General features: G+C 46.2%; 1 protein-coding gene across 1 annotated transcript; it reads left to right on the top strand.

Annotated features, from left to right (window-relative positions):
• The first annotated feature begins 1317 nt into the window (after positions 1–1317).
• On the top strand, positions 1318–3298 carry LOC121580311 (alpha-2Db adrenergic receptor-like). Its single transcript, XM_041895369.1, has one exon. It carries the CDS (start codon positions 1765–1767, stop codon positions 3061–3063), a length of 1299 nt encoding a protein of 432 aa, XP_041751303.1. The 5' UTR covers positions 1318–1764; the 3' UTR covers positions 3064–3298.
• Positions 3299–11446: the final 8148 nt, after the last annotated feature.

Genomic DNA, 11446 nt, shown 5'->3' on the forward strand with positions numbered 1-11446 from the left:
ACACACACATACCCTTGGTAAAGCACACACACCCACTCTGAATAATACACACAACGCTGCACTCAGATAAGATCACACTCAACCCTCCTGTCTGCACACCTTGTTTATTTAGCAAATGGAGTGCCCTGGATTTTTGTTCCGAAACTAAAATGACTCAATCACAAATCTGCAGCGATGTGCTCAGAGCAGAGCTGCGTTTTGTCAAATCGCAGTCAGCCATGCTTTTCCCTGTTACCCTGGGTGGCTGTGATAGCTTTGTCTTCTCTGTCTGTGCGTCTCCACGCCTCTATGGGGTAAATAGCTTAATCCTCAGCCCTGCCACAGCTGACCAGAGCATTCTGACTGTTACGTCACTAAACCCCTGTGGCAAATGTGGTCCAAGGAACAGACGGACAGGTATTCTCTAATTTCCGTCTCACTGTGTAATATGGGAGAGAGAGAGAGGTGAATGTATAATGCACATCATGTTATCATTGATAGGAAAAATTAGGCATACTTTTCTCTGTAAATGTAGACATAATTATTTAAAGCATAGCTAAGTTACTGGTTCAGTTTGCATCTCTTTATTATCAGCTCAGCATTGCATGATGACTGAAGTTCAAGTAGTGAAAACGAACACTATGAAAGCATTTTAAAAACACGTGACATTGTAAAAACTGTATGGTCCTTATTTGTTTGTCCCTAACCTGCTACCAATGCAGATGATGATCATAGACATAGTCCATTGTCTGGCCCTGAAGCTGCTATGCTTTGAACCTCACACACCAGCCCATCATATGACCCAGTCAGCAGACACATTGTTTCCTGCTTAAATGATCTCAATTCCAGTCATGAACCTCACCTAAAGTCAACATACCAGCATACCAACATGCCATTCATGCTGTTCTCTATTTGTTGTCAAAAGGAAATAATAGATGGTAATAACAGTTGATGGTTAAATTATTGTTATGTTTATGAATCAACTTCCATTACCATCTGTAGGTGGGCTGCAATTACTTTATTTTTGTGCATGAGAGCCGAATAAGGTTTGGAAATAGAAAAAGAACCATTTAGGTAAATTCCTTATCCAAAGTAAACTCAGATGGTCAGACCTCTCTCCCTCTCTCTCTCTCTCTCTCTCTCTCTCTCTCTCTCTCTCTCTCTCTCTCTCTCTCTCTCTCTCTCTCTCTCTCTCTCTCTCTCTCTCTCTTTCTCGCTAAGTTTGGCGATGGGTTGGTCTTAGGAGTTATATCACTCACTTCACTCCCGCATGCACACATATTCCACAAGCAGTGTCTCCATCTCGCAGCGCGCGCTGCCTCTTGTGATTAACCGGGGACACTCGTTTTAATAAAACAACATACAGCACTGCGCACGAGACCGACAGCGAGATAACGGAAACAATTTTTGTTTGATGCCGCTGGAATATCACCCTAATATGGAGACCTACTAATTTGGATTCTGGACTTCATAGTGGCAAAAACTTACTCGATACGCTGTGAGCACAGAGCACGGAGCTGTTACGGAGCACGGAGCGGTTGCGCACCCTCCTCTATTGAACTGAAGATGAGGGCAGCTCGCCAGGACGCTGAAGGTCCTCACGTATTTGACCTATGTGCTCTTGGCTATATGTTCACTGATCACACAACCTAGCGCACAGCGCGTCTCCATTGATGAAATGCTCTAGGACTAATGACTTGATCAACAACTGAATGCTTCCAAGTTAAGCTGTTTGGGGGTGGAAAGGTGCACACTATAAATAACCCAGGAGAAGATGCGTTTAGGATGGATGTAGCCAAGTTTATCACCGTTACCTACAACACCTTGCAGGATGCCAACACCTCGAGCGCACCGAGACCTCTCTCACACACAGAGCTGGGCTCTGCGCTCATCATCCTGGTGGTCACCGTGATCATTCTGGTCACCATCGTCGGTAACGTGCTGGTCATCGTGGCCGTGCTCACCAGCCGGGCTCTCCGCGCGCCACAGAACCTTTTCCTGGTGTCCCTGGCGTGCGCGGACATCCTCGTAGCCACTCTGGTCATCCCGTTCTCCCTTGCCAATGAGGTCATGGGTTACTGGTACTTTGGGAGCACCTGGTGCGCCTTTTATCTGGCACTGGACGTGCTCTTCTGCACCTCGTCTATAGTCCACCTGTGCGCCATCAGTCTGGACCGCTACTGGTCCGTCACCAAGGCCGTGAGCTATAACCTGAAGCGGACCCCCAAGCGCATCAAGTCCATGATAGCCATGGTGTGGGTCATCTCCGCCATCATCTCCTTCCCGCCTCTCATCATGACCAAGCACGACGAGCACGAGTGTCTGTTAAACAACGAGACCTGGTACATCCTGTCCTCTTGCCTCGTGTCCTTCTTCGCCCCGTGCCTCATCATGATCCTAGTCTACTGTAAGATCTATAAAGTGGCCAAGCAGCGCTCTTCCACAGTATTCGTGGCTAAGAACGGCCTGGAGAGGCAGCCCTCCCAGTCTGTGACGTGCTTCGTGAGGAAGGACCGGATGGAGATGGAGAGCCCCAGTAGCCAGAGCTCCGAGGACCACCACAGGCAGGAGGAGCTGGATGATATCGACCTGGAGGAGAGCTGCTGCACCTCGGACAACAAACCCCGTAACCACCGCTTCTCCAAGCGAAGGAAGGTGGAGGGCTCGGACTGCTGCCCGCGCCAGAGCTGCCGCCTTTCTTGGGCCTCAGCGCGCGCCTCGCAGCTTTTCCAAGACCCTAAAAACGGGGCCAACGTGGCCCTGGCGGCCCAGCGGCAGCACCTCGCGGTGGCTGCGTCCAAGACCAAAGTGGCCCAGATGCGTGAGAAGCGATTCACGTTCGTGCTGGCCGTGGTAATGGGGGTGTTTGTGCTCTGCTGGTTCCCCTTCTTCTTCACATACAGCCTGCATGCAATCTGCAGGGAGAGCTGCTACATTCCCGGCGCGCTCTTCAACACCTTCTTCTGGATTGGTTACTGCAACAGCTCTGTGAACCCTATCATATATACCATTTTCAACAGGGATTTCCGTAAGGCGTTTAAGAAAATAGTTTGCCGGACTTCAAAACGCACTAATGCCACTTGAAAAGAAGGGTCACTTTGAGGCTGTAACTGGCTGACTGTGCTTCACTGCTCATCCAGACAAAGACGTCAGTTCCGTATCCAGCGCTCAGCCCTACACCTCTGAATGACTATTCGTTCCAAAATGAACTTTTATATGTAAATAATATGATGATATCATATCAAAATATCTCGTGTTGTGCACAAATGTGTGAATATTAGAAACAATGTACAGAGGGAATAGGATGTATTAAACAAAAGCCAGATATATATATATTGTCATTGATGGTTTAATATGGCTAGTGAATCATATTGTCCCCTGCTTTCAAAGTTAAGAATTAATGTAATATTCAGTGAGGAAACTAAGATATGTAGGCCAAAGCATAATAATTCCAGCACCATTGCACAACCCATTCTTTTCTGTACTTTAATTAATATTTTATGTCCCGTCAAGATTTTAAAAAAGAAATCTAGTTCGGAGTAAAAGTGATGTCATAAACCCAGATTGCAGAGCCGATAGAGCTGTGTGGGGCACCGGGAGTTATAGATTCTAAACATGAATCATTCATCAGACAGTCGTCAATAAGGTATGAGAGTGAGAAGAGCGGTGTGGCGCCTATCCTAAATGGTTACAAATGACTGCAATTGCTTGGTCGAGTTTGACAGAGATGCCAAAATGTAAAGATTTTATTTATGTATTTTTTTAAACAACACAAAACATACACATACAAACGACAACATACCGACGCACACAAACATCCACATCACCCCTGCACAGACACACCTGCTGGTACCCCCAGATCCAGCGGACATATCACTCTCCGCCACATGGCCTCAAACTGCACCATTTTGTTTTTCTCCGTTGCCCACAGACTTTCAACATTTAGATAATAAAGCATTTGACCTTTCCATTGTGTTAACGATAGAAGATTGGTTGATTTCCAGAAGTTTTTTCAAGATGATTGACGAGAAAGGTATCGTCCAACCCATCGGGTATCTCACTGCACCCTCATAATTTGGAGTAGTTTTCAGTCAATTAAAAAAAATCTAAAATGGTATCGAGTACGACTTCTGACAGACGGGTTGGTGACGCAGATCTCTTTGAGTGGACCTCAGGCCTCCCTCATTGCTGAACCCCCAAACCACGCGCTGCTGTCCTTGGTGCTGAAACACGCACTCTACACTGCTGGCACTATGCTGTGACCGGAATGCATGTGCATGGCATATTCTATGGTTTACAAAACCACCTATAAATGAACTGTTATTAATCAGACTATCATGATATCAAAATATTATACACTGGTAGACACTGTATGTAAGCCAGTAGATCAATCACACTTTGCACTTGCTTATATTATTTTATCCTAATGAGAAAGGAAGATGGCGAGAATGTACCTATGGTATGGGACACCTTGTATCATAAATATAAAATAACATGATTTATTGCTGAAATTATTTTAATCTTCAGCCAAATATTTCATTTTAGAAGATGCTCTTATCCAGAGCAATTATGGTTAAGTGTCTTGCTCAAGGACACATCGACAGATTATTCACCTAGTGTAGTCGGGTATTTGAACCAGCGACCTTTCGGTGACTGATCCAACGCTCTTAACCGCTAGGCTACCTGCCGCCCATAATGGCCAGCAGATTAACAGCAGCAGTTGAAAGCATAACTCATACATTCTTTAGTTTCAACCCTTGGAAATAGAAAACTCAAATTGTGTCCATAATATGGCGTGTGTGTGAGTGTGTGTGCGTGCTTGCATGTGTGCATTTGTGTGTGTGAGAAAGGAAGTGAGGAATATATGAGATTAAACATGTTTTGGTTGGTCTACTACTTCCTCATCTGTGTTCTGGTAGCAGTCCGTGAACGTCGTCGGCTTTGTGTGCAGGCAGGCCTCCAGTGACATGGAACCATTGTGTATTGGTTCAACAATGGCTTAATGTCCGTTACCCAAGTTTAGCTCCTTAATCCTCTTTGTTCTGTATGATATTGCAGTATAAGGCTTAGTCTAATTAAACAGTAGGCTGAATGCCTCTGCTTCGGATTCCAACTCTTCATCTACTTTTTAACATTTTTAAACCACAAAGCCTCAGGCATTTATGGCATGACAAATTAATCCACAACTGGCCATATTGCAGACATGAGCAACATGACAGAGATGTCAAGGAAGACGTGTCAGATCTCCAGATGTGGCAGATCTGGGGACTGAAAACGAATGTTGTCATATCATACACACATCACAAACTCTTGGTGCAGAGAGAAGGATTAAACACATGGAGATGTGGAGACTGACAAATTACATTTGGAGGAAATGGGCTAGCTATTCCAAGGATGTGGTTTTAATTCCCAGATAGGCCACATATAACCTCTGTTCTATAGATAGCTGATCAGAACTTGTACACTTGACCTGGGTCACGTTTCATGTTGGATTGGTCAAGACACAGAGGATGTAAGTCCAAATGCAGTGTTATAGGCCAGGGTTTCCAAAACTCAGTCCTTGGGACCCCAAGGCGTGCACATTTAGGTTTTTGTCGTAGCACTACACAGCTGATTCAAATAATCAATATTGATGATGAGTTGATTATTTGAATCAGCTGTGTAGTTCTAGAGCAACAAAAAAAATATTGGGGTCCTAGTACGTGAGACATTGCGCTATCCCTCTATGAGAAAAGCAGAATGTGGTCAGGGAGAGGGAAGTTATCTTGGTTCTATTGTCTGAGAAGTAAATACACTATTTATATCCACCGAGGAATGTCTTCAAAGTCCCAATGCCATCAGACGTATGGGCTTGGTGCGAAACACACTGAGCTGTACTAACAGAATATAACAGTAACACTGAGCTGTACTAACAGAATATAACAGTAACACTGAGCTGTACTAACAGAATATAACAGTGATACTGAGCTGTACAAACGGTATATAACAGTAACACTGAGCTGTACTAATGGTATATAACAGTAACACTGAGCTGTACTAACAGAATATAACAGTAACACTGAGCTGTACTAACGGTATATAACAGTAACACTGAGCTGTACTAACGGTATATAACAGTAACACTGAGCTGTACTAACAGAATATAACAGTAACACTGAGCTGTACTAACAGAATATAACAGTAACACTGAGCTGTACTAACAGAATATAACAGTAACACTGAGCTGTACTAACAGAATATAACAGTAATACTGAGCTGTACAAACAGTATATAACAGTAACACTGAGCTGTACTAACAGAATATAACAGTAACACTGAGCTGTACTAACAGAATATAACAGTAACACTGAGCTGTACTAACGGTATATAACAGTGACACTGAGCTGTACTAACAGAATATAACAGTAACACTGAGCTGTACTAACAGAATATAACAGTAACACTGAGCTGTACTAACGGTATATAACAGTGACACTGAGCTGTACTAACAGAATATAACAGTAACACTGAGCTGTACTAACAGAATATAACAGTAACACTGAGCTGTACTAACGGTATGTAACCGTAACACTGAGCTGTACTAACAGAATATAACAGTAACACTGAGCTGTGTTAACAGAATATAACAGTAACACTGAGCTGTACTGACAGAATATAACAGTAACACTGATCTGTACTAACAGAATATAACAGTAACACTGAGCTGTACTAACAGAATATAACAGTAACACTGAGCTGTACTAACAGAATATAACAGTAACACTGAGCTGTACTAACAGAATATAACAGTAACACTGAGCTGTACTAACAGAATATAACAGTAACACTGAGCTGTACTAACGGTATATAACAGTAACACTGAGCTGTACTAACAGAATATAACAGTAACACTGAGCTGTACTAACGGTATATAACAGTCACAGTCTCCAGTGTGCAGGGTTCAGTGGTTTAGGAAAAAAAGGCATCATATAAGGCATCATCCAGTCCTCTTAGGTTTCACTGAAGCAGAGATGCTTGAATATATATTTTTGAATACGTGGTCCTCTGTAGCTCAATTGGTAGAGCACGGCGCCTGTAACGCCAGGGTAGTGGGTTCGATCCCCGGGACCACCCATACGTAAAAATGTATGCACACAAGACTGTAAGTCGCTTTGGATAAAAGCGTCTGCTAAATGGCATATAATTGTTATTTTTGGGCTTTATTCAGGAGGTGGTTGTCAGGAGATGGTTTGAAGAGTGCTGCAGATTATATTTAAACCAAATTAGAGAGTGCATGAGATATTTAGGACTGGTGTGATGATGGAGATTTGCTCCAAAATATATATTGACCTCAAACACATCTGCTGTTGGTGGAATTCATTTTATTTTTTATTTTTACATAAACATAGCTTTTCCCCTTTTCACTTTTGACCTAAAACTGAATCATCAGCTTAATCCCAAATCAATTATTTTCAAATCAGCAAGATCACAGTTCTATAAATGTGTTATTGATTTGAAGCTTAATTTACCACGGGATATATTCTCTATGTAGCAATCATTATGCATGCCTTCGTCACCAGGTGTCAAGAATGCGAAACAGTAATCAAGCACTCACATGCAATTTGTTTTGTGATAGCGCTGCTCTGTTTTCGATTACGACTGGACGAGACAAGAAACTCCCCTATCAAATCTCACTATCCAATACAATTATCTTTCTAATCAACTGCTCAATTGCAGCAAGAATGAAACACAATGCTGTTTAATTATCAGTGCTGTTTCTCTGTGCCCTGATCCATGTGTAATCTCTCTGGGCCTCTTCTCTTCTTATGCTACACTAACACTCCTCACAGAAGCCTACGTCTCAATCCTCAAACCAGGGGGCATATTATTCCCCCCCGATCCTCTTCACTTTCTGATTGGTTAAGCAATACCTAAAAAGAGAACCATTTGCATCCCTAGACTGTAGATAAACTAGGCTTACAAAATGTTTTTACATTCAGAAGATCATGAGGATATTAGCCCCAATCGAGTGGGTGTGTCTATCAACTTTCCAAGGGCCACTTCAGCTGCATCTGACAGTATTGGGACAGTGACACATTTGTTGTTGTTTTGGCTCTGTACTCCAGTACTTTGGATTTGAAATGATACAATGACTACGAGGTTAAAGTGCAGACTGTCAGATTTAATTTGAGGGTATTGTCATCCATATCGGATTAACTGTTAAGAAATTACAGCACTTTTTGTACACAGTCCCCCTATTTTAGGGTACCAAAAGTATTGGGACAAATTCACTTATATGTGTATTAAAGTAGTAAAGACTTAAGTATTTGGTCCCAAATTCATAGCACGCAATGATTACATCAAGCTTGTGACCCTACAAACTTGTTGGATGCATTTGCTGTTTGTTTTGGTTGTGTTTAAGATTATTTTGTGTCCAATAGAAATGAATGGTAAATAATGTATTGTTTCATTTTGGAGTCACTTTTGTAGTAAATAAGAATAGAATATGTTTCTAAACACTTCTACATTAATGTGGATTCTACTGTCAGGGCGACGTGTATGCGGTGAGCGAAGTCAAGCGCAGGACACCGAGCTACTGGCAGACTAACTTTACTAGCACAGTAATCAAAATACAAACAAAACCTCCAAACAAGGAGGAAACCAAATACGCATACACCCGAACACTGCCGACCTCACGGAAAAGAATCACACACAATAACCAATGAGAGACAGGGGGTTATAAAGGGAATACAATGTAACATAATAGGAAACAGGTGAAAACAATCAGGACAAACTAGACAAACACCGAAACATAGATCGGTGGCAGCTAGTACTCCGGGGACGACGAACGGCAAAGCCTGCCCGAGCAAGGAGGATGGGCAGCCTCGGCTGATTCCGTGACAGTACCCCCCCCCTTGATGCGCGTATCCAGCCGTGCGCTGACCCCGGCCTCGGGGACGGCCAGGAGGCCGCGGAGCGGGGCGAGTCGGATGACTCCGGTGGAAGTCCCTCAACATGGTGGGATCTAGGATGTCCCTCCTAGGGACCCAGCACCGTTCCTCTGGACCGTACCCCTCCCACTCCACAAGATACTGCAGGCCCCCCATCCGACGCCTCGAATCCAAGATGGAACGGACTGAGTACGCCGGAGCCCCCTCGATGTCCAACGGGGGCGGAGGAGCCTCTCGTATCTCACTCTCCTGGAGTGGACCAGCCACCACCGGCCTGAGGAGAGACACATGGAACGAGGGGTTAATGCGGTAATTAATGGGCAGTTGTAACCTATAGCATACCTCGTTCAATCTCCTCAGGACTTTAAATGGCCACAAAAACCGCCAACCCAGCTTCCGGCAGGGCAGGCGAAGGGGCAGGTTTCGGGTCGAGAGCCAGACCCGATCTCTCGGTGCATACACCGGAGCCTCACTGCGGTGGCGATCGGCGCTCGCCTTTTGCCGCCTGATAGCCCGCTGCAGATGGACATGCGCAGCATTCCAGGTTTCTTCCGAGCGCCGAAACCACTCGTCCACCGCAGGGGCTTCGGTCTGGCTCTGATGCCAAGGTGCCAGAACCGGCTGATAACCTAGCACACACTGGAAAGGCGTAAGGTTAGTGGAGGAGTGGCGGAGTGAGTTTTGGGCTATCTCTGCCCAGGGAATATATCCTGACCACTCCTCCTGCCGGTCCTGGCAATAGGACCTCAGAAACCTACCCACATCCTGGTTCACTCTCTCCACCTGCCCGTTACTCTCGGGGTGAAAACCTGAGGTAAGGCTAATGGAGACCCCCAGACGTTCCATAAACGCCCTCCAGACTCTAGAGGTGAACTGGGGACCCCGATCAGACACTATATCCTCAGGCACCCCATAGTACTAGCAATCAGAGGGAGAGGATAGCTGTATTTGATTGTGATCTGATTGAGACCACGGTAATCAATACACGGGCGTAAACCCCCATCCTTCTTCTTCACAAAAAATAAACTTGAGGATGCAGGGGACGGCCGTATGTATCCCTGTCTCAGAGACAGTCTCCTGAGTCTCCTGAGACAGAGGATACACATGACTACGCGGAAGCGCAGCGCCTACTTGGAGGTCTATCGCACAATCCCCCTGTCGATGAGGTGGTAATTGAGTCGCCTTCTTTTTACAGAAGGCGAGTGCCAAATCGGCATACTCAGGTGGAATATGCATGGTGGGAACTTGGTTCGGGCTTTCCACCGTCGTTGCCCGTACGGAAACACCTACACACCGCCCGAAACACTGATCAGACCATCCCTTGAGAGCCCTCTGTTGCCATGAAATGTTGGGGCCATGAGATGTTAACCAGGGAAGCCCCAACACCACGGGAAACGCAGGAGAATCAATCAAATACAAACGTAGTATCTCCTCATGGCCCTCCTGCGTTTTCATCCTGAGAGGCGCTGTGACTTCCCTAATCAATCCTGACCCCAAAGGGCGGCTATCTAGGGCATGGATGGGGAAGGGCACATCAACAGGTACAATAGGAATCCCTAACTTATAGGTGAATTGGCGATCGATAAAATTCCCAGCTGCGCCTGAATCTACTAGCGCCTTATGCTGGGAGTGAGGAGAAACCTCGGGAAACACAACTTTAATACACATATGCGCAACAGAGAGCTCTGGGTGAGTTGGGTGCCTACTCACCTGGAATGACTCAGTGCGCTGCCTACTGCCTCGATTCCTAGGAGACCCTCCCCAGCACCGACCAGCAGTGTGTCCTCTGCAGCCACAGTTGGTGCAGGGGACGGCCTCCCTCCTGGTCTCCCTAGCACCAGCACCTCCGAGCTCCATAGGGGTCGGCTCGAAAGTGCTGGGGGATGGAATGGACGGCCCTGAATCCGGACGTCCGCGGGTAGCCAACAGGGTATCCAGGTGAATGGACATGTCCACCAGTTTGTCGAAGCTGAGGTTGGTGTCCCTGCAGGCCAATTCCCGACGCACGTCCTCCCTCAGGCTACATCTGTAGTGGTCGATGAGGGCCCTCTCATTCCATCCCGCGTTGGCAGCCAGCGTCCGGAAGTCCAGCGCCAACTCCTGTGCGCTCCTCCTCCCCTGTCTAAGGTGGAATATACGCTTACCCGCCGCTTTACCCTCTGGTGGATGATCGAATACTGCCCTGAAGCGGCGGGTGAACTCCGCATAGTTGACAGTAGCGGCGTCTATTCCCCCCCACTCGGCATTGGCCCACTCCAGCGCCTTGCCGGACAGACAGGAGATGAGGGCGGACACGCTCTCGTATCCCGAGGGCATCGGGTGGATGGTTGCTAGGTAGAGTTCAACCTGTAGCAGGAAACCCTGACACCCGGCCGCTGTGCCATCATAACCCCTCGGGAGCGAGAGCCGAATCCCACTGGACCCCGGAGGTGAAGCGATGGGCATCACCGATGGTGGTGGTATCGTTGTAGGAGGCGTAGGCAGACCCCCTCTTTCCCATCGCTCAATAGTGCTCACCACCCGTTCCATGGCGGTGC

This window comes from Coregonus clupeaformis, chromosome 2, assembly GCF_020615455.1.
Source record: "Coregonus clupeaformis isolate EN_2021a chromosome 2, ASM2061545v1, whole genome shotgun sequence".
Lineage (NCBI taxonomy): Eukaryota > Metazoa > Chordata > Actinopteri > Salmoniformes > Salmonidae > Coregonus > Coregonus clupeaformis.